Here is a 26,501-nt window from a genome sequence, read left to right as displayed (position 1 = left end):
ACGTATCTTCGAGAAAAATAGTTCTTCGTAAAAAATAGCTGCGATACGTATTGCATTAATCCTTCCTTCTCACCATTATCTAACCCTCGAAATAATCTAATGAATAAATATTTGTTTATATAAGTTGAAACATTTTGTTGAAATATCTGTTTATATAAATTGAAATAGTTTATTAAAGTATTTCTTTATATAAATAGAAATATTTTTCTTGAAATATTTCATATATAAATTGAAATATTTTGTTGAAACATTTGATATATAAGTTGAAACGTTTTATTGAAATATTAGTTTATATAAATTAATAAAATTATAGAATATTTGAGCGATATCGATTAAAACGTAAGACCCTATATATAAATATATATATATATATATATATATATATATATATATATTGTTTGTGTTGGTAAACTGTATATGATGTGTTTGTATCTATCTGTCTATGTGTTTTAACTATGAAATAATTATGACGATAACAATGAAAGCAAAGCGATCTTTAATAGACACTTTAACTAATCGATCGTAAACTCTACTCGTTTTCTTTACGTTGTTCAAAATCTCACGATTAAAGGAATGAAAATCGCTTTGATTCATAATCATTCATTCTCAAAAGAGCAACTCGTATTATGCGAAGTATCGACTCTTTAACATCGATCCTAACCATTATTATTCAGTTATTTCACGGGAGAACGTAATGGAAATTAAAAATAAAATAAAAACAATTAAAAAGAAAAAAGAACAAAAAAAAATAATAGTACAATTTTTACGAAAAACGTTCGCGTTTTATTTGCTTATTCTTTTTTACGTTTTTTTTTTTTCTCCTTTTTTTCGGAGTAACTTTTAAAAGGCTTTTCGAAGTTGTTATGTGTTGAAGTATTATTTTATATATGTGTATTATATATATGTACGTATGTATATATATGTATGTATTTATATATGTATTTATGTATGTATTTCGTTCTTTCTCTCCTATCTCTCTCTTTTTTTCTCTCTTCCTTTTGTAACAATATCTCTTTTTTCTCGATAATATCAATTTTAACGACGTTCGATTCATTTTATTTATTTAATATGAACTTACATATATAACTATTAAAATAACCGTTTCAAGATGAAAAGTGAAAACAATTTTTTTAGAATAGAAACATTTGCGTTGAAGCTAAAGTTAGTTTAACTTAAAGATTAACGTTTAATCTTTTTATTATTTATAAGAAATATGATAAATTCTTTAATAAAACGTTCGAAGAAAGTAGAAGTAATCGATAAAAAAGATCGAACATTTAATCTTCTCCAGAAGATCAAAGAAAATTTATTGAGAAAAAATTTCTAGAAAAAAGTTTCCTTCCTTCTCTCTTTTTCTCTCGTTTCTTTTAAAAATCGAAATGTTCAATTTACTTCCTATGTATGCAGATTAAAATGTTGAAAAAATCTTTATGTTAAATAACACATTGACTCGTTCTATGAATGACGTTGCGTAAAAGAATGCTAAATACCATGGGATAGTACTTTACAAAAAAAAAAAAAAAAAGAAAAAAAACCAACAAGAAGAAAAAAAGAAAAGAGAGAGAGAGAGAGAGAGATAGCAAGAGAGAAAGAGAGAGGGATGAAAAAAAGAGAAACAAACAAACAAACAAACAAAAAAAGAGGAAAAAAGAGATAAAATAGAAAAAAAATGGAGGGAGAGAAAAGCGAGGATAGTTTTTAAGTTATCCCGATCCTGACAATGACAAATGGATGGCCGAAGGTCGGATTGATAAATGAAGGGTAGCTGCCAGACGTTGGCTATTGCATGCAATGCTCGCTCGTTAGTACGTCGATCGTCGCGAGGAAAAGAAATCTTAAATCGCGTCTGAAACAGGTCAGCCCTGTATACATGTATATATGTAACCGTGACGATTATATTGCGCTTTATTTTTTGCCTCACTGGCTAAATTTTATTACGGATAAAAATATGATAATCTTCATTAACCATTAAAAATGATTAAATGTTAAGATTAAAAGGACACCTTGATTATAACGCGAATGATCTTTTTATTTGGTAAATTATTATAATTTTGAAAAAAAAAAATAAAAGAAAGTATTAATCGGATTTATCGAGTTTCTACGTACGATAAATTTTTATTTACGAGATATAATGCTTACGAATTATGATTTGTATTAAACGATTGATTTCTTTTTTTCTTAATTTTCGTTCGATGGGATTTAGTATTTTCTATATTTTCTCTTTTTGTTTGAGATTGCGAAGAGTTTGATCGATAGTAAGTTTGATCTCGTAGAGATAAGAATATTTTTATGAGAATTGAAATATTATATATATATATATATATATATATATATATATATATATATATCGGTCACTATCGATATTATTATAAGTTATAGTATAAATTATATAAATTACAGTATAAATTGTAATTATAAGTATTATATCATAAATATGAAAACTTTTGTAACAATTGAAATATTATATATCGGTCATTATCGTATTATAAATTATACTCTAAATTATAATATAGATACGATATAAATTAAAACATAAATTTGGAATAAATTCTCTCTCGACCAAAAAAAGAAAAAAAAAAAAAAAAAATATTTCACAATCTGTGAGACAAATCAATTACATTCACATAACGTAATTATAGTGATCATTATCGTACTATAAATTATAATATATACCTATGACATAAGTTGAAAATTAAATTTGGAATGAATGACAGATATTCGTAACCAATGAAATTAATTTAATTAGACTGATCCATTATTGTATTACAAATTAATAATACAGATGTAATAAAAATAGAAAACTAAGTTTAGAATGAATTCTTCTAAAAGAAAAATATTCAAATTTTACAGTGAAGAATTTTATATTTTGCCCTTAATTAAACCAATACGATTACAACGATCTATAATAACATTATAAATTTCAACAAAGATATAATATTAATTGAAAATCATATTAGAAATACATTCTCTCTCTTTCTCTCTTTCTCTCTTTCAAAAATACAAAAAAAAAAAAAAAAAAAAAAATTATAAGTAACATATTTTATTGACACACAATTATAACAAGTACGTTCTATTATACCGATTACTATTAATTATCGTTATAATTTATATAACAGAGATTTAAACGTGGAGTATAAAAAAGATAAGTCAAAAATAATATAAATTGGAATATATTCTTTCAAAGAACCCACGAACCTACATAGTGCATCGTCGAGCCCTTTTTCGTTTTACATTTTTTACCATCCATTTGAGAAAGAATAACCATCACCATGGAATATGTCTCTCTCTCTCTCTCTCTCTCTCTCTCTCTCTTTCTCTCTCTTACGCACATATGCACACATATACAACACATACACGCATGTATATATATATATATATATATATATATATGTACACACACGTACACAAAAGATAAAAGAAAGAGAAAAAGAATAGAGAATAGGAAGGATCAGAGTGAAACAAGCTAGAAAGAATGAAGAAGGGAAAAGAGTATCACGAAGTACTCCTAGTGGAAAGGTAGCAAAAAGAAAAAAAAAGAGGAAAAAAAGAAAGAAAGAAAGAAAGAAAGAAAGAAAGAAAACGAAAAAAAGAAGAAAGAATGAACTTCCGGTGAAAGCCTCTCGTCTGGAGCACCTGACCTGGACTAACTCGCAGTAAAAGGTCACGAACAGGAAATAATGACCCGTGAGGACTCGCGAAAGGGTAGCTGCATCCTGCACGTACAGTGAAAGAAAGCGCACGAAGAACCGTGAAAAGATGATCAATGAAAGAGAAAAAATGTGATAAAAAAAGGAGATACGTACATATATATGAAGTAAAATGAATAATTAAATATATATATAATGTTTTAATTAATATCTATATATATGTATATACAGATATTTGGAAAAAAAAGAATATAAATATATATGGTAAAATTATAAAAAAAATTAATAAAAAATATATTTAAAAAAAAAAAAAAAAAAAAAACGAAGACAAAAGTATATAGCGATATATACGTATATAAGAATGTGATAAATATACAAGGGATTATTTATCTTATATATGATAAAATATAATACGTAACAAAAAAGAGAAAAGTCAGAAAGTAGTATTGTATAAATATATGTATAAAAGCAATATAAAATCGTATGAAAATGTGTATCGAAAAAAAGATATCATCACAAAAAATTCTAAACGGAACAATCTACATATTAAAAAAATATAGATGTATCATAAATCCAATCGAATCAAATAACGAGATAAATAGATAAATACAAAAGAAGAAGAAGAAGAAGAAGAAGAAGAAGAAGAAAGAAGGAAAAAAGAGAAAAGAAAGAATTAAGCTACACCATACAAAATAAATAATACTTACGGGTCATTGGTCTTAGGCAGAAGGGTGCCAAGCTCCTTGATCCTGTCGTTGATGTTAAAACGCCTTCGTCGCTCGACTGAAAACGGAAATTGTGGACATCAATCATGGTGTGAATGTCAGATAAACGATACTAATTCTTTCGTAACGTTCTCGCACGTTGATCGCACTATAATCTCGCTTTCTCTTGTCGATTTTATTATACGTGGGTGTGTTCGACAATGAATATCGACATTGGAATTATTGGCAACCGTATATGTGTATGTGTATATATATATATATATATATATATATATATATATATGTATATATTGTATGTGTATATTTTATTGTATACTATAGCGATCAATATGTCATAGATTTCGTATTCTTTTTTATTTTTAAATGCCAACTATTTCGAACGTCGAACATTATATTATTTTCTTTTCTCCCTTTTTTTTTTTCTACGATAGCGAATTATTTAATTTTTCTTTTTATTTATTTATTTATTTATTTATAAATTGTTTTTGTTTCATGATAAAAATTATTATTATTATTATTATTATTATTATTATTATTATTATTATTATTATAGATGATTGAGAAGTCGATGATGTATTAGTAAATAAATTAATATGGATATGGGAATATATATGATTATTAGCGTTTATATAAATTAATATATGTTGTAAAGGTTATTATCGTTTCGTATTATACATTTATATATAATAATATGTAAGTATTAATTATTATTTGATAAACTCATATTATATTTTATAAGAAACTATAATTACACACACACATAATATTATTTTATATATAAAACTAAAGATATATATATATATATGTAAGTATTAATAATTATATAGTAATCATATTATATTATCGATATAAATATAACTATGATGATAAATATATATTAAATAATTAAATAAATGATAACATTTAAATAATGTATTTCAAATTTTTTTTTTTAATGAAATATACTTGTGTATTATATATATATATATATATATATATATATATATATATATATATATATATATATATATATATATATATATATATATATACAGAACTGATTTAAAAATAATTGACGTTTCAACAAATTCAAAAGAGAAATCAAACAAAGAAATTAAAAAGATTTTTTTTTTTTTTTAAATCAAAATCAATGCAACATATAAATTATCACTTTAGATTCACCAATACATTACATACATATATACAATTTATTCTCCTTTCAATAGACGAGTTAGTCTGAATCTATTTTTTTTTCCACTTCTCTTTTCTTTTTCATTTTTTTTTCTTGTCTACGTTTTGCATATTCCACGTTCATTTATTACTTTTCATTTTTTCCTTTTCTACATTTTGCATATTCTCGACGTACTTTGAAATTAATCTCAAGAAGTATATTATGTACTCTTTTCGTTGTTAAGATCGCCATACATATATATATATATATATATATATATATATATATATGTGTGTGTGTATGTAGTACAAGGAAGAGAATATTCTATCAATATCACGACATTCAAGTATAATGTATAAAGTATCTGTGTTAAGGAGATTCAGCTCGTTACCGTAAAGATTTACTCCTGTTTTACTAGCGATAAAGACGCATTCACATTCAATTCGGTCCTTCGTTTCTACGGATTATTCGTCGCACGTTTACAAAACTCGCTTGACCCCTTTGCAAATGGTTACCGAACGATCTCCACGTGCATATGTTCTCACGTAAGTTATTTTTCACTTAAGTTCGAAATAATGGACTAGTGATATTTAACAAAATATTGACTCATATATATATATATATATATATATATATATATATATATATACCTATTGAATAGTATATTCCAATATTATTATCATTAAAATAAAAAAATGAAATATATTATTAAATATATACTCTTTAAAATATTCATATATAATTCCTATTGAAATATTTTAAATATTACATTATATAGTATTCAAATATAGTTACACAAAACAAATATTAAAAATTTATATTTTTAACAAATATTTATAATATATATGAAAATATTATATTTACATAGAGTACATATCGTTCATTAATTCAAACATAAAACATTCATCTTATCAAAAATTCCAAAATTTCTTTTCGACTCGTCTAATCACAGTAGATGATATTAACGTATGTCTTTTTCAAAAAATTTTTTTTTTAATGCTTTCAAAATCCACGATATCAATCGCAATAATATTAATTTAAACGATATCGATAAATTAACTAGTTCTGTCCGATTATATTCGTCCTTTCTCCAATATGTATAACGAGGAGAATAAAAGCGTGCCTCTAGAAAGGATTGCAAATAGTATTGCACAATTTTCAAGGTAACGGCAAAGAGACGAACCATTGGCACGTGACCTCGATTTCGATCGATTATTCCGACCAGGTATCTCGAACGTATGTATACATCACATACAAAAAGGTCGAGTGACTTCGATCTATACCGCCACTTTTTGTTTTACCCCAATAAATAACAATCCTCATCAATAATTACAACTAATTCTTTTTCTATGAGAACTAAAGAAAAAAAAAAAAAAAGAAAAACACAAAAAATGTAAAACATTTTTAAATATTTATATTCTTTTATCTCCTTCTTACTTCCCCTTTTCCTTATAATTTTATTTTTATGTAACGGACTATGTTAATAATTAATAACAAATTTTCTTTTTGTCTCTATTTAAAAGAAAAGAAAAAAAAAAAGAAGAAATCTTAAATATTTATATCTTCTTTACTTTTATATCTGTCGGATTCTTTCTTTCTTTTTTTTTTTTTTTTTTTTATTAATAGTAATTCACGTTAATAATGATAAGGAATATTGTTTCTTTTTATTAAAAAAATTAATATTATAATTATTTGTATATACGCGTATGTGTATTTATGTATGTACGTGTGGAATCTTCGTGACGAATTAAAAAATAAAGAAAAATTGTTTATTTATTAATTCTAAATATTTTTACAGATGTGTGTATATATATACAATATATATATATATATATATATATATATATTTATTTATACGTATATGTATATATACATATATGTATACATATGTATATTTATTGGTAAATCAATTTCGTCATTTTAGATTCGATCAAAAGATGTCAACACTATTATAAATTCCGTCGATACGATTAATGAGTTTCTATGATACGAATAGATGCCAAGGTTTCCGTTGTATGTATATATATATATATATATATGTATGTGTGTGTATGTATACATTATATATACATACATAAATATATATAATGGTTTTCTATCGTTGATCGATTTACGAGGAATGCATTGTTCAAACGACTTAATGTGAGAAGAAAACCAAACAAAAAATTTATTCTTTTTTTTTCTTTTCATCTTTTTTTTAATTTTTTTTTTTTGTTTTCCTCTCTTTTTTCGTTCTCTTTTTTTTTAATGCGTTCGAGCGATTAATAAGTAAAAAGTATTGCTTATCAAGTGAACAGTAAGTAGCGCCGGTAGGTACTATACCATTGAGATTAGATACGACGATATACAAGGTGTCTCAAATTAATATTATAACAATTTTCAAAAGATGATATGTGTGTTTGTGTGTATGTAAATAAAAAACAAATGTTATAAAAATATTGACATATAAGAAGTATGTTTTGTGAACAAGAAATGTCTTTTTTATATTTTCTTTTATCTTTATTAGATATGATACATAGAAGATGATTTATTAAATACGAGATATATAGGGTGTTTCAGATTTGTACAGTACAATTTTTATAACATACTTTTTATATATATATATATATAAATGTTACGTAAATATTGATCTCAAAAATATATTACATATTCAAAAAAAAAAAAAAAAAAGAGAGGGAAGAAAAAAGAAAAGAAGCATATGTTTTTATGTAATAAAAAAGAAATATATAAAACTATGTCGTAATTTAAAAATATTTCATATTTAAATTTAGATATAGGAGGTATAGGATGTACTACTGGCTGTCACAAATTTGTACAATACGATTGTCAAAAAAATACTATATGTTTATCTAAATAAAACATAAGATGAGAACGTGACATTCTCCAAAATTAATAGTAACAAGAAATTAATAGTAATTATCATTTATAATATATCTTATAAAAAAAAAATAATATAATAAAAAACTTTCTTTGGACACGACGCTCATAAGGATCTTTCGAATTTACAAAATAATACAATTTTCGAACCATCTTCTATATATCTACGTAGAAAAAAAAAAGATCAAAAAAGAAAAGACAAAAACAAATCAAAAAAAGAAAAAAAAAAAAAAGAAAAAGAAAAAGGAAAAAAAGAAAAGAAATCTTTATCAGTATAAAGAACATAATTTTTCTTTCTTTTCTTTTTCTTTTTTTTTCTTTTTTTTTTTTGGAATCTCTACTTTCACTCGTAAAATATTATATGTTACAATTTATAGGATAGATATTACGAAATACAATTTATAATAGTTCAATAAAATTTAACGACGTTGTCCCCGAAAAGTGAACAGAACGTGATACGTGACAAAATAGGGAAAGGGATGAGGGAAGATATATATATATATATATATATATATATATATACACGAGAGAGAGAGAAAGAGAAAGGAGATAACAAGCGACGTCGATTAATTAGGAAAATTTTAGCAGGACTCGTTTTCAATTTCGCGATATATTTACTACGCTAATTAACCTCGCGGCAATCCATATTTAAACGTTAATAAGATTTAAAGATTAAAACGCTGACCATAGCCGATTATTTCCCATCGTCCTCCTGTATTCTATGTTTCATCGTATTATGAAATACAAAATTTTCATTGGCGATTATTATCTCACGATTTGAGTCTTATTAACGATTGCTGGGGATCGTTGCATATAACAAGCGAACATTTCAAATTATTTCACCGAATCAAACCGAAAGAAAATTCTGATCTTTCCCAAGATTTATAACGTGGTGTTGACGTTTCCAAATTGTGAAAGAAAAGAAAATTATAAAAAAAAATTTGACAAACTGAATAATCCGAACGAATGAACAACGTTGATGCATTTCGATGAACTTTGATATTATTTTTTATCGGATATCTCATAATTAAATTTAAGAAAACAATAATAATAATAATAATAATAATAATAATAATAATAATAGTAAAATAATAAAATAATAAAATAATAATAAAAATAACAGGGAGAAACAAAAATGAAAATAAAAAAGAAAGAATAATATGTCACGATATCTCTCAGATGAGTCATACGTTGTACAACTATTATAGAGATATTGCTGAGTAATAACAATAATAATAACAATAACAATAACAATACTCTACAACAGGAACTAGAAAGAGAGAGAGAGAAAGAGAGAGAGAGAGAGAGAGAGAGGGAAATGAGAAGAGAGAAGAAGAGAGAGATAACAGTAGCCTTGAAAATGTAGAACGTTCAAGGAAGAAAAGTTTTCGAGGACTTTCGACTTTCAACCCTCTTTTTTAAAAACGAATAGAAGAGGGTGAATGAGTTAAAACAGCAATCGAGAAAAAGTTGAATAGTTAAGAATGAAACAATAGGTGAAAAGTAAATGAAAGAGAAACATACATGCACACATATATACATACATATATACATACATACATACATACGAATAATAGATCTAATAGAAAGAGAGAGAAAACTTTTTCGAAATCAGATTACTACGTTTAGAAGAAAATGATGCGAGTTGATGGACGAAGAGAATGAAAGAGATATAAAAAAGAGGGAGAGAGATAGAAAGTGAAAGAGAGAGAAAGAGAGATAGAGAGAGAGAGAGAAATGGTACTAATATATATATATACATATATATATATATATATATACACATATACATACGTATATATTCAATGGAAGAAAGACAAGGATATATTGAACGAAACTTTTGGGAGTAAGAGAGAGAGAGAGAGAGAGAGAGAGAGAGAGAGAGAGAGAGAGAGAGAGAGAGTGGACTAAATCCCTTAGCTTTTCACTTAGAATCTAAGAAGATTGGATCCTAATCGAAGGACAATGACTCTTAGGAAAGGAATAGTTTCCTCTGAATAGAAAATATATAGAAAATAGCCCATAAAAACGGTTTAGATTTTCATGGAGAATTTTTATCTTTTGCAAATGCATTTTCGATATATGATTATAAACGGTTTTCAAGATAATAAGAAAAATTTTCATCATAATCGTTAACTTGACAATGGAATTTTTTCTTTTTTTGTACAAGAAAGATAATCAGAAAAATAGTTAAAACGAATGAAACGTTGTTATTGTATTTAATCTTTTATTATTTCAATAAATTACTTTTATATCAAGTATTATGTACACGGACGATTACGTAGATACATTCGTTTTCATTTTTTAAATAATAAAACGTTTAAACACGAAAAAAAAAAAATATATATATATATGTACACGAGTATAAAGCAAAGATTAACATCAAATGTAAACACGTAATAACATTTAGACGTAAGGACAAGACTTCTTAGAGTCCTATAAAATAAAATAAAAAAATAAAAAGAAAAGGAAGAAAGAAAGAAAGAAAATAAAAAGAAGAAGAGAACAAGAAAGAAAGAAAGAAAGAAAGAAAGAGAACAAAAACAAACCAAAGTACATACGCGTCGTGTATCGTAATAATAGAATAAGAAAAGGAAAAAAGAAGAAGGATAAGAAGAAAGAAATAAAGAAAGAAAAAATTAAATAAAATAAAGAATAGAATCGTCTTTGTAACCGGTTTATTACGAACGAATGTAACGCTCTACTCGTTTTTTCCATCGTTTTCAAAACTTAATTACTTCTTTATCGTGTGCCGTTCTTTGTTTCCATTTTACGCGCGTTCTAACGCGAGGTTCGTGGATAAAAAGGGAGGAGTAAAAAGGGGAACCTGCTGAGAGAGAGAGAGAGAGAGAGAAATAGAGGGTGAAAGGCAAAGCAAGATGGTAATGAAAAAATTATGACGACGTATAACGCAAACGTAGAAAACTCGTCCCTTCTTTTTGTTTTTTTTACGAGAAGCCTAGTGAACGAAGTGCCTGAAGGTATTCGTTTTGCGGGCTCTTTCAAAGATACGTACACATCTACACATACGTGTATATATGTATAAATATATATATATATATATATATATATATATAAGTAGAGTGAGTAAAAGATAGAAAAAGAGAGAGAGAGAGAGAGAGAGGGGAGTATGTGGGGGTAGCGAAGTGGTAGAAATGAAAAATCAAACGTAGTATATGTACATACGTTTGAAAATCGGGTCACGTATACGGCCAGGTCACGTGTAAAAAAATCCTGCTTACGCGCCTCGTCTCGATAAGTTCCATTCCTATTTTCTCAAATAAATGTATGTGTTTGTATGCGTGTGTTGTATGTGTATGTTTCATGTGTTTGTATGTGTGTGTATTGTAGAAGTGACATTTATGGTATGAGAGGGTTGACTAGTTAAGGATGATTTTTCACGGTAAAGTCGCATTTCAGAAATGGTACTTTTGCATAAATGAGAGTCTAAAGTTGAAGTAATTCTTTTTGAAAATATCATTCATCTAATGACGGACTATATATATGATTGTATAATAAAAGTGTATTATAAATATATTTCTTTAGAAATTGTAATACTCGTAGTTTTAACTTGTTAACGTTGCATGTGTTAATTATCCATTTACTAAATTCCTTCGCAAATTTTTTTTAAGTTAATATACATACATACACACACACACACACATACACACACACATATTTATGAAACATTTTGTTGATATCAAAATAATTAAAGGGAAAAAAAAAAGAAAAAAAATTAAAGAGATACATGAGACGATATAAAAATAAAAGAAAAGATAAAAAAAAAAAAGAAAGAAAAAAAAAAGAAATAAAAAAGAAAAAAGAAATCTAAACGTAAATAGTAAAATTTGTCGGGTTTATCGAGTAGGACATGCAAAGCACAAGCTTTCAACGCACATAACGTATCAACGCGTAAATCGCGTATTCCGTTTGTCGAAGCTATACAAGGTGATTAAGTTAATAACGGCGTGACGTGTTCTCAGCGCATAAATTATTTATATCCATTGGAGGTATCAAGCACGTAGAATCGGGAGATCTCTCTTGCGAACTATAATAATCTACGTAAATGGAAAGGAACTCGCTTTGGTATAACACCGAATGGGGTGCTTTTCGTTGTCCGTACACGTTCGCACGTATATTTCAAGATTTTATTGCTTATTGCGTTTAGGGCAACGAACGAAACCGGATAATTGAAGTTCGCTGATTACTCGGACAAAATTTCTGATATTGTTACCGTTTGTTCGATGCAAGAAAGAAAGAAAGAAAGATACAGAACGAGAGAGAGAGAGAGAGAGAGAGAGAGAGAGAGAGAGAGAGAGAGAGAGAGAGAGAGAGAGAGAGAGAGAGAAGAAAGATAAAGATAACAAAAAAATTTAATTTCACATTTCTCACCGCACGTCGTTACGGTTATTACGATTGTTTTTATCATAGTATACAAAAAAAATTGTATAGTGTTAAATGATGTTATGAAAAATAGAAATATAAAAATAATATATATATATATATATATATATATATATATAATCAATACGTTTTTAAAATTATTGCATTAATATTTAAATAAAATTGTTAACAATCATGCCGCCGATATATCTCTCTCACGATTGTTTGTACCGTTGTGTGTTCAGACAATAAACGCGTAAAGGTACGTGAAATTCGATCGACAATGTTTCACGAAAATATTCGTACGTATTTGGAGTCACTACAGCTGCTAGAAACCAATTACATTTCACGGAATTCAACCGGAGCAATCGGGGTGCTTCTATACACGTACGTATACGTATACCCTTATCCTTTTCTGTCTCGATTATTCAGTCGGAAATTTGCCTCGGGCTTATTCGGTTTTGTACGGGAACATGCGCTTTTCGTTAAGCACGAATCGTAAAGGTATGAGTAACAATTCTCAAGTTATGTACCTACATATGTATTTAAACATATTTACACATATTATATACTTGCATATATGCATATATATATATATATTATATAAATATTATATTGCATTTATATTATAAGCATAAAATATATATATATATTATACTATAAAATGTATTATAATATTAATAATATATAAATAATATATTTAAATATATATATATAGACACAAACACTTTTTTATAGAACATCCTAACAAAAAACTATTCACCATGATTACTATAAAATCGATTCACTTTTCTTTTCGTCTTTTTTTTTCTTTCTTTTTTTTTTTTTTTGTTTTTTCTTTATAAATTTTGTTTTCTAAAAAAACGGATCCTTTCTTACAAATTTATTCACTTTGGATTAATCTAAATCTTTAAACGGGCTAGCGGAAAACGGGTATATAAGTTCTTTTTCTTCTTTTTGTATTTTTCTTTCCTGTTTCATATTTTTTGCCAATAACCCGTAATTTCAGTAGATTGAAAACAATTTTTATTTTACGAAACATTCGAAATACCTATCGTCCGATCTCGAAGCAACGGTAATAAAATTTTTGTTACGTCGAACGAACCTTCCCCCAGTAGATACGATTTATTTATTACGAATATGTACGACTCGGTATATACATACACACACACACACACACATACTTGGTAACAAAATTGACAGTTTTTAAATCGTAGTATTTTCCATCCTTCGATTATTTGCACCCTTCGATTATTTTCTATCAGAAGTAATCCTAGAAGATGTAATCAAATTACATTCGAAATATTAGACTTCAAATCATTATTCGATCAAAGCCATTATTATCCCATCGAGATCGCCATCAATATGACGCTTTTAAACGTTTAATATCATCAAATTTATTTTCGACTTTGAAACTTCGTAACGTCAACACTTTTATTTATTATTCATTAAACTATTGGCTCGAGATGAAAAAAAAAGAAAATTAAAAGAAAAAAAAAAAAAAAAAGAAAAAAGAAACGAAAGAGAAAAAAAAAATAGAAAATAAAATCAAAGCCATCGTGAAGAAACGATTCGAAGGACCTTTCGAATCATACGTTTCATTAAGATTTTTTTTTTATGGGGATTGTCAACCCCATTACCAATTCTCTCTCTTCCTCTTTCTCCTCTCAAAGGGTTAAACCCAACAAATTGGATGAATTTATAACAAGGACTCGTATCCTCTCCTTCTATTCGTTTACTTCGAAAATGAAATTGATCTATCACTGCGTTTTTTTTTTTTTTTTTTTTTTTTTTTTGAGAAAAGACAAAAGAGAAAAAAATATATCAAATAGATTCCGTAATAATCACTTTTATTTTTCTCTGTATAATTTTTTCAGAATTCATTAAACAGATCACTTTCGATTGGGACACATTGTACATTTGCCGGCAAATATGCGTGCAATTATGAAAAAATTGAACGAAAGAATTTTTATTGTTCGTTCGAATTGACCACGTTTTCGTTATTTGTCTTTTTTTTTTTTTTTCTTTTTTTCAATGATTTTCATTCGTTTTGCTATTACGTTTTTTCCTCTCTCTCTCTCTCTCTCTGTCTCTCTCTTTTTTTTTTCTTTTTCACGGTACAGATAATTCAATGAAATTTCAGTAAATCGATATTTGTTATAATATTTAACGAAAAGGAAAGGGACGATAAGTTTGTTTAAAAGAAAATAAAAAAAGAAATGATTACGATGAAGATTCCTTACGATATTCGTCGAGTATTTGTTCTTTCTTTCTTTCTTTCTTTCTTTCTTTCTTTTTTTTTTGTCATTTCTATTTTCTTTTCGACTATACAAATAATCTGTCGATTTCATTCGTTCGATTATTTCGTTCAACTTATCGTTGAAGTAACTTGTTCATTTTTTTTATATATATAATTTTTAATTATACCACTTAATTTCATTTGCGATATAATATTTCTCATTGATTCAATCTATACACACACACACACATATACATATATATATTTTCTTTTTTCAATCTATGTTTATATATATATATATATAATTTATAAAGAATATTTATATATATATATATATAAAGAAAAATTTAATAGAAATAATTTTAATAGAATAATTTATATAGAAAAATATATAATATATATATATATATATAAAATATATAATTCATTAATTAAATAATTAACAAAGAAGAAACTGATTGGAAACGTGTAATAATTTACTTACTCATATTATGATTATCCTTTTTCTGTCGATCCTTCGCCAAGGCATGAATCTCCGCTTCGGTGAGCAAAAGAGGTTCCGGTTTAATTTGAAGATCCGGTAAATTCGAAAGACTACCCGCATGCCCGTCCTTTAATCCGTCGCCCAAGGATCCAGCCTCGAACGACAGGATATCGTCCAAGAGATCTTCTGCCTGTAACGATAAAAAAGAAAAAAGAAAAATAAGAAATATCAAAAGAATTAGTTAATTCGATCGATACAATTTTTCTTGATTTGTTTGTTTTTTATTTTCATTTCTGTTCGTCTGTTATTCAATCAACGATTGTAATAAATAATATACTAACTCTGAATTCAAATATGTGCATATTACAAATTTCTCTAATGTTGAATATATTTGGATATGTGTGTATATGTGTATATATATGAGCTAATAATTAAGTATATTTTCATTAATTATTTTATTACAATTAATTATAAAAGTAATCTAAGGAAATGATATCCTGCGATTTTCAAAAATTAAATATATATATATATATATATATTTATTTATTATATATATTTTTATCATCAACAGTTTGTATTATATTTAATACTAATATTATACTAATATTTTATAATTAATATATAATTAATATATATATATATATATTAAAAATACTTTACAAATATCCCGAAAGAAAAACACCTTTAAAAAGTTTGCCATAACTTTACTCTGAAAATAATCTAATATCTTTCAAGTATAAGGAAAATACGTATTCCGAATGTACAAAGGTGAGTTTACTGACTCATAAAATATCAACATACACACACACACACACACATACATACATACATACATACATACATATATACATACATACCTATGCACGTATTTACGTATATTGCGCATTATCGTTATTATATAATAAATTGTTATATCTCCGAGACACCTTGTATATATCGATAGGATCGATCGATCAGATATGATTTGATTTCGTTTCGACGTTGCCGAGCAGAATGTTTGGAAAGTACTTAACGTCATTTATAATACGTATGAGAGAACTGATTTTGGAATTGAAATCGAACGATTAGGCGCGAATATCAATTAGGATGAATAATTCGCGATGAAGATAAAACAAACAAAAAAAAAGGTATTAAAAAAAAAGACAGAAGAGAGAGAGAAAGAGAGAGAGAGAGAAAATTAAAAAAAAAAAAAATTAAAAAATATATCATTCGTGATTTTTATTTAATAACGACATCGTCGATAATTCTCATTCGATAATTCTCGTTTCTGATGGTCGATCGTGATCGATCATTTTTCTTTTTTCCATTTCTCTCTTTTCTTTTCTTTTTTTTTTTTTTTTTTTTTTTTTTTAACTCAACATCGTCGTCAAGAGACGTTTACACATATACATACACTTACTCTCGATTCCAATGATCTAATCGATAAAACGATTAGTATCGACACGTGCGAGGATATGCGACGATTTGATGCTCCGTTTTCATTAAACGTGAAGGGAAAAGGAAAAAAGAAAAGAAAGAAGCGAAAAAAAAGGGAAAGAGTTTAAAAAAAAAAAAAAGAAAAGAAAAGAAAAGAAAAATAAAGGACGAAAGTTCGAGCACGTACTCATCGAATGGAGATAAAAGCATTAAATAATAGAGAATCTATCATTTTTCTTGTCTTTATCTTTCTTTCTCTTTCTCTTTCTCAATCTCTCTGTATCTCTCTTTCTATAGATCAATCAATGAAACGTTAAACGTTCTTTCATTAAATTTGAAAATGATACATGTATATAGTAAGAAACAACGCGTCATGTATATATTTTTGAAGTCATACAATTGCTTATGTGTGTGTATTTAATTATTACTTTTTTTAAGATATCGATATGAATTTTCTTTTAAGTATTATATATGTTAAATGTAAGTTATATTAATTAATAAGATAATATTATAATGTAATAGTACGTAGAGTATAATATAGTATAATAATGATAGTATTATTGTTATATTTAATAATAATAATTTTATATATATATATAAAACTATATATATATAACTTATTATATATAACTATTAATATAATTATTATATTATATATAATATAATATATATAACTATAGTATTCATAGCAATATATTTATTATTAATATTATTTATAATTTATTATTATAAAAAAATATATATATATAATACTATAGCCCTTCGAATGAAGGAATTTTTTTTTTTTTTTTTTAGAGCGACAATAAAAAAAATTACAATTCATTATGCACAGTTTAATCGATAAAAAATTGCATTACAGATAAATTAATTTTACTTCAAGCGTAACTTAATGATTTACTAGCTATTAAATTTTCTTTTCTTTTTTTTTTGCTTCCTAATATTTTTCAAATAATTAATACCAATATTAATCCGATTTTTATAAAAGAATATTCTACACGTATGGTAACTTTGTAGAATGATAATTAATCGTAATAATTAGTCGTAAGTGGGATCCCTGTTTGAAATTTCTCTTGGCCGAAGAACCAAGTGATAATATCACGTATCACTTTGTTGTTGAAATGTAAAAGTAGTTAGAAGCGTGATATATCTATGAGATACATGATACTCGTCGTGTCGGACATGAAAAACAATCGCATTGCGATTCGATAATCATTGTTCTCAAACCAACAATCGATTATCAACGGATACGTAAGATTTTCAAGATTTTATTGTCACGTTAGAAAATATATCATCCAATATATTTCATTAACTTACTCGATAAAAAAAAAAAAAAAAAGAATACGAAAAAGATAAAAGACGAGATAATCATACATATACAGAGATAAATCCATATTTTTGTTAAAAAAAAAAAAGAGAGAGAGAGAGAGAGAGAGAGAGAAAAGAAAAAAAAGGAGATAAATAAAAATAAAAAGCTTGCAATCTTTTGAACGAATAAAATAAAAAGCAACGATTTCTTTTTTTCTTTTTTTTCTTTTTAAATAAACTAAAATAAAAAAGATTTATAAACAGAATGCAAAAGAAAGATAAATAAATAAATAAATAAATAAATAAATAAATAAAGAAGTTCGGTCGAACGAAAGGGAAACTAAATGAAAAAACAAAATAAAAAAATAAGTATATAAATAAATAAATAAAAACGAATAAAAAGGAGGGGGAAAAAAAAGAAGAAAAAGGGCGGAATGGGGGAGGGCGGAGGGTAGAAAAGAAGAAAGAGGTTAAACGACACAATATTTTCTAGCTGCTCTAGAAAAATGTAGCACCGCCATTAAGCGATCATTTATTTCATTTATTTTTCGACGGCTTAATTACCGGCGCGGCGGAACGTTAAATGCCGACACTTAATTGCACCGTAATTATAAAGTAATTTACCGTTCGGCCGCGTACTAAAAATGTTTCGTGTATAGTACGTACGTGTGTACCAACACTGTTCAATAATGATATACTACCTTACGAGCCTTGGTACTCGATTGATAACGAAAACTCATCGACAAGTTATTAAACTGGAATTATTTGTAAATAAAAAATTAAAAATCAAAAGAAAGAAAGAAGAGAAAAGAAAAAAGAAAAAGAAAATATATATTAATAAATAGAAAAGAATTACAAAAAAAAAAAAAAAAAAATCGTACGTAGGATTATTTCGTGAAACAAGAATTGACACGTTAATTTTATGTGTGAATATAAATTTAAATGGAATTATTATTTAAATAGTAGAGAATTTTTAAAGTGGAAAGGAACAATAAGAAAAAATGAAGAAAGAAAGAAAAGAGAAAAAAGAAAATATCTACTTTTAAAATCGTTCCGACGTTTTATGAAACACGTATATTTGTGTATATAAGAAATTATAAAATTGTAGTTATTGTTAAATAAAATTTTAAATATAATTAGAAAGGAATATTAAAAAGTAAAATAAAGTATTGTGAAAATCTTGTATGGCGAGCATATACGCATAGAAACACGTAGAGTTAAAATTATTAAACGAAATTATTAAACACGTATTGTTGCTAGAAAAAAAAAAAAAGAAAAAGAAAAGAGAAAATAATTAAAATTGAATAAATTTTGAGCATGTTTAAAACAATATATAATTTTATAACGAACTAAAAGGCTTGAATTATTATTAATTAAAACAAAATCATATATATATATATGTGTGTATGTATGCATATAAATAAAACGATACTATGAAAATCGTGTAAACGTGTGAAACACACAAACACACATACACAAACATAAATATAAATATATCCGTCTATAAAAAGAATAATTAAATTCGAATAACACGCGTATTAAATAAATAAATAAATAAAAAAAGAAAATAAATCAAACGAACGAACAAATAAAAAATTATAAAAATAAATAAATAAATAAATAAATAAATATATAAACAAAATACTTATTACGAAAATTTGGTGATTAGATTGTATGAAATTCACAAACGCGAAAGAATAATATATTTATACGTGTATATGTACATACATACGTACGTACGTACGTACGTACGTATGTATGTATATGTCATACCGTTACGCAAACATTACGTAAACAATAATAACCGAGGCCTGTTTGGTAGAACACAAGCATTTCGATGTGTTGACTGCTTCTACTACTATACTACGAGAAATGAATTGAGTTAACAGTGAAGCATAGCGCAAGTAACTCTTTGATGTTCGCTAAACGAGCAAAAGCTGTATATACAAGGATTCCTCTTCTTCTCTCTTTGACCCTAATGTTAAAGGAAGAATTGTATAACTTGAGGTACGCGAAAACGTTTAATTCAATCTCACCAATCTTTATCATAAGTTATTAAGGAAGTATGAATTATGATCCGTTCTTATCAACTCTAAGGATTATATACACACACACACACATATTTCCTAATCGAAATAAAAATATTTATTAAAGGATATAATTTTGCTTTTATTATTAATAATAATATTTATAGAAAAATTATTTTTTATTCTCCGTCATATATAATATTTATATTAATTTTTATATATAGAAAATTTTATTATATATATATATATATATATAAGGTAGATAGATAGATTTATAAATAATAAAACATTTATTTTATACGTTCATAGTAATCAATAAAAAAAAAAAAAAAGAAGAAGAAAGAACATCGTTTCGACTTTACAAATAGAATTTGATTATCAATCACGTCATAATAATTTGTTAAAGAGAAATAACAAGTGTACTTGTCGTTTGATATCATTCAAACGTTAATGAACTTATGCTAATCTTTGATGAACGCTGTCGATGTTCGATAATTATATAAATAAATAACCAGTTCTTCTTTTCCTTCTTCATTAATTCGGAATGGTACATTTCCGTTTGAAAATAAGTAGAAATAGCAATATCGTTTGTAAGACTCGTTAAAATCGTTAGAATCGATGCTCTCTTACAAAAGAAGTTTTTTTTTTTTTTTTTTTTTTTTTTTTTTTTTTTTTTTAATAGGAGAAACTATAATGTTCTTAATACGTAATCGGTTGTAGGTATTTATAAAACGATCTAGAGAACAATTCGTTACGTAAAACCCAAAGACGACATTTTTACGTTCTGAATGGGATTTAATAGTAACGTCGTATAGTTCGATTCGATAGCTCAAAAATTAATGGACGTCGTTAAATAATAATGCAAATTTCATTAATGCAAATTTATAATAATGCATATTTTATCTTTCTCGGAATTCAACTAAGATTATTTTTAATCTCTTCTTTCTTTTTTTAATACTAATTCTTTCTCGCATATCTATTTATTTTCTTATTATTTTCTTATTATATAATAATATCGATAGATATTATATAATCATAATCTATATATCAAGTGAAAAATTTTGCGATTGTACTGTTTGATACTATACAATCTCTTTATTAAAAAATATTATTAATGCTTTTTATTTATATACATACACACGCACACACACACATATATATATATATATACTTAACAACAAAATTTACAACAGAAGATTTATAAAAAAAAAAGAAAATTAATTAATGAAAAATAATTGAAAACAAATCAATCGATAAGTTAGAAAACGAAGAATCGTTTGTTCCAATTGAACTCCCTCAAATTTCATTTTCGATTTCGGAAGGAAAATAAAAAAAGGAACAAAAATATGGCGTACCAAGCGTCAAATCTTTCGATGGAAAAGAAAATCTTTCGAACGTTCGCCTAACAGCCGACGTTGAAGAGTAAAAACGAACGATCTAAGTTTTACGATGTATGAGTGAGCGCGAGAGCACACACGATTACACGATCCTCGTCATCTCTATACCATTATGATAAAAGCCTGTATTTTGCTTGCATAAGAAGGGGGCTGAGTGGGAGGAGAATTCATGGGAAGGGGAGGAAAAGGAGGAAGGGAAGGGAAAACGACGTTCTTGTCCTCGAACAGGGAAAAGCTGGAACGAATAAATGGAAATCCCGAGAAATCGGATCGTTCTAAGAATCGACATTTAAAACGATAAGAAAACTAAGTTTAACAAAAATCTATGTAATTATTTATCGGTTTTTCTTTTTGCGCAAATCGAACGTTGAAATTTTTATTTCGTCGTTTGAAGAAATATGATTATTCTCTCTCTTTTTTTTTTTTTCTTTTGTTTAATATAAAAATACGACGTTGTCACGCGTCGAGTAATTACTTTTCTTAATGAAAAGTTTATGATTATTTTTATTCATCGATGATAACGACCATGACCATGACGACGACGACGACGACGACAACGACGACGATGATGATGATTAATCAAAAACAATAAAAAATAAAAAAATAAAAAAAAAACAGCGTAGAGGAGAAAACTCACGAGAGAAATGTGATGTCGTTTCCCACGTTATTTCGGCATATAAACCTAACGAGATAACAATAGAAACAGAAAATGAAGGAGAAAAAAAGGAGAAAAGAAAAGAAAAAGAGAATTGGAAAGAGAGAAAGAAACCAAAAATAAATAAATAAATAAATAAATAAATAAATAAATAAATAAATAAATAAATAAAAGAGAGAAAGAAGAGAAACAAAAAGAGAAAGCAAAAAGAACGCAATGTGCAAGAGAGACGAAATGCGTGTATCTATACCGGAAAGAAAAAGAGAGAGAGAGAGAGAGAGAGAGAGAGAGAGAGAGAGAGAGAGAGAGAGAGAACAAAAAAGAGAGATCGTGATCGAAAGATCGAAAAAGATAGAGAAAGAAAAAGAAAGACAGAGAAAACAAAAAAGAGAGAGATCGTGATCGAGAGATCGAAAAAAAGAGAGAGAGAAAGATCGAAAGAGAGATCGAAAAAGACAGAAAAAGAAAGAGTGAGAGTGAGAGAGAAAGAAAGAGATAGAAAAAGAGAGAAAGAAGGACAGGGAGAAAGAGAGAGAGAAAATTAAAAAAAGGGAGATCGAAAGAGAGAGAGAGAGAGAGAGAGAGAGAGAGAGAGAGAGAGAGAGAGAAATAAAAACAACGAAATCGACGCGTACATGCGATCTCTTGGGGAAAACAGCAATGGCACCGGCAGCCGTGCAGCACAGCACATAAATCCAATCAATTATCCGCAATCTAGCAGCGAGATCGATCTGAAACAAATGTCTGAGCCGACATTGGCGGACAATAATAAAGTATTCTACCACGGAGCTGGTAGCTTTTCAAACGGCCCATGAATTTCACTGGCTCGATTTCCTGAATAACGTCGAGCCATAAACCGTCGATACGATTTCCTCCCAACACTACCCCACCCCCTCTTTGCTTGCTTGCTTGCCTGCGCCTGCCTGCCTGCCTCGATCAACCACCCACCCACTCACCCACTCTCACCCAAACCCAACGTTCGTTGTTTCATTGAAAAATGGATTTAAAAAAATGGGAGTAGATTCGAGTTCATTAAAATGTATTGTTTTTAATCGATGTGATAATTCGTTCGTTGTAATTATCAAATCTTTAGAATTGTGTATTTATTTATATATATATATATATATATATATATATATATATATATATAATTGGTATTAATTTTTGTTTATCATTTTTAATTATTTCTATTACTTTTCTTTATGAACTTTTTTTACAATTCATATTATTTTTACTATTATATCGTTATTATTATTTTATCAAATAATACGTGCAACAAGACAATAATTATAGTAATAATAATAATAATTATTATTGTAACGACAACAACAACAACAACAACAACAAGAAGAGAAACAAGAAGATAAATGATAAGATTAGAATATTTCTCTCCTAATAAAATTCTAATCGAATTAATATTCAATGAAGAAAAACGATAGAAAAAGAATTCGTATCGACATCATTTAAAACATTAGTTAAACACTAGAGTATCGTTATAAATACGTATGATAAATTTCTAACGAGTTTACTATTTCAATGATTTTCTTCTCTTTCAAATATCGACACATTCGTTTAACAAATTAAATCGATATAAAGTATAAATTAAAACAAAGAAGGTTCTGCGATATATAAAATGAGACATGGAATATTATATCCGGGTATACGTGTTACTACAAATTTGTATCGTTCATTCCATTTGCATGTATACGTATGTACGTATGTATATGTACGTATATCCAGTATCGTGTCTGGTAAAAACTATTCGTCTTCTGGTCTCTTTGACATCAAAGAGATTACAATAGTCTCATCGGGTATTGTCGGATATGGTTATCAGCTTGAAAATATATATATATATATATGCATCATGCATATATACATAGTATACGCAACACATACATACATATATATACATAGATATACGCATATACATGCATATATACATACATCAACATATATTATACATACATATATGCACAGCTATATGCATCATACATACATATGTATAGATATACACATACATTCATCATATATACATACATAGATATATATACATGCGTAGATAGATATAACATAGATATATGTATGTATAAAGATACATACATATATCAGGATCATAAAGGGAAACGCTCTACTGCTTTGTTTGTGTTTTACTTTAACATTCATGGAAATCCCATTTTGTGTTATTCATTGCCGACATGGGTAAACGTCGTTATTTCATAATCATACTTTTCGTATCGTAGCGTACATTTCACTCGTAGCAGGATGTTCTCCAGATATATTAAGTATCTTTTGTAATCACGTAATAATAATAATAAACGAGGATGATGACGATGACGATGATGATGATGATGATGATGATGATGATGATGATGATGATGATGATGATAGTAATGATAATATGACTATAATAATAATAATAAACGATAAAAAACAATGAGAGAAAATGAATGAAACGTTAAAATAAAATTTTAATGATCGTTTAAACGATATCACATAATTTTTATTACCTTTTTATTATTATAAGATAATATTTTAAACCAGACGATGTCGTAATAATAATAATAACAATAATAATAATAATAATAATAATAATAATAATAATAATAATAATAATGATAAAGAATTAAAAAATTTATAATATATGATTTGTAATGAAATATTAATTCTTATTGTATAACAAAGAAAATGTAAAGTTTAAATTTATAACCGATGTAAAACAATTCAAGAAAAAATAAAGTACATAAAATAAGTATAATTTAAAAAAACTATATATATATATATATATATATATATATATAATACTAAAATTAAAAAAAAAAATTTACAATCTACTATTTCTAACAAACTATCAATCAAAATAAATAATAATCAATCAAAAGGAAAAATAAAAAAGAGAAAGAGAAAGAGAAAAGTATAAGACGAACGAGAGAAAAGAAAATGAAGAATGAGAAAAATGAAAAGAAGAAAAGAAGAAGAATAAAACTAACAAGAAAAAAGACCAAGAAAAAAATGAAAAAGAAGAGGAAGAAGAAGAAGTAATTTACCGAGGAATAAATAAGAGAATTTTCGTTACAGTCTCGTCGATGTATCAAACAAACCTACGTTGCAACTGCAATGTTCCTATACGTACCTACATACATACATACATACATACATACATATATATATATATATGCATATGTATGTATGTATGTATATATGTATATCATAATTCATAATACGAGCCTATTAAGAATCATAACGACGTGCGTCATCAGAGACGGAAACACGTGTATGTGGATAGGGGATGCTGCTATAATATGCATTACAGTTGTACGTTGCTTTTTGCTCGTTTTATACAGTACACTCACACGTACACATATACACGTATACACGTATACATACACACACATATATGTGTATATATATATATATATATATATAAACGTTGCAACGAGTTCGATAGCGTTGTAGAGAAAGAGAGAGAGAGAAAGAGAGAGATAAAGGGTGGCGATAAAATTATTTTCTAGAAATTTGATAGAACATTATTCGAAGAAACTAACGCGATCTTTCGGAATACCGTTTTAGGTAACATTTTATGAACTATTAGACGATTAGATGAAATATCAAATCTGTTGTAATGTTTATTTCAATATTTTCTTTATGTAAAATGATGGGTATTTTTCTTTTTTTTTTTTAAGTTTGGTGATAATTAATGTCGGAAATTGTAATATTTTATATATATATATGTTTATTATATAGTAATTTTTTTAGAATTTTATATACCGTCTACATTCAATATTTAACTATTATATGAATATATATGTGTGTGTGTGTGTGTGTGTTTTTATATTTTATATATATATTATATTTTTGTATTTTTATATTTCATGCGTGTATGTGTTACAAGAACATTCTAAACAAAGAACACTAGTATAGGACGGGCCAGAAGTTCGTAGATGGTTTTAAAACTCAATTACTTTTTTTCGAGACTTTTTAAACTAATTTTTTTCTTTCTTTTTTTCTCTCCTCTCTTTTTCAGTTTTCTTTCATTTCTTTCTTTTTTGTCAAATTGTAAAACTACGAATCAAGAAACTTTTTCAAAATCTGGAAAAATATGAATGTCAGAATTTTCCATTAGAAAAAAAAAAGAAAGAAAGAAAAAAGAGAAGAAGAAACATAATAATAATACTAATATTTGTTATTTTCATATAAAG

At 26.6% G+C, this 26,501-nt stretch overlaps 1 protein-coding gene across 5 annotated transcripts in view; it reads right to left on the bottom strand.

The window, feature by feature from the left end:
• The window catches only part of LOC122635153 (microphthalmia-associated transcription factor), a 120,570-nt gene that overhangs the window by 19,780 nt on the left and 74,289 nt on the right, over positions 1 to 26,501 (bottom strand). For all 5 annotated transcript variants that reach the window (XM_043825024.1, XM_043825023.1, XM_043825022.1 and 2 more), the window contains 2 exons: positions 15,506 to 15,695; positions 4,355 to 4,430 (listed from right to left, as the gene is read on the bottom strand). In XM_043825024.1, coding sequence (XP_043680959.1) covers positions 4,355 to 4,430; positions 15,506 to 15,695 — 266 coding nt within the window. The remainder of the gene's footprint in view (positions 1 to 4,354; positions 4,431 to 15,505; positions 15,696 to 26,501) is intronic.

Source organism: Vespula pensylvanica, chromosome 17 (assembly GCF_014466175.1).
Source record: "Vespula pensylvanica isolate Volc-1 chromosome 17, ASM1446617v1, whole genome shotgun sequence".
Lineage (NCBI taxonomy): Eukaryota > Metazoa > Arthropoda > Insecta > Hymenoptera > Vespidae > Vespula > Vespula pensylvanica.
The sequence above is the reverse complement of the archived record's forward strand: the minus strand, read 5'-3'. Positions and strand labels throughout refer to the sequence as shown.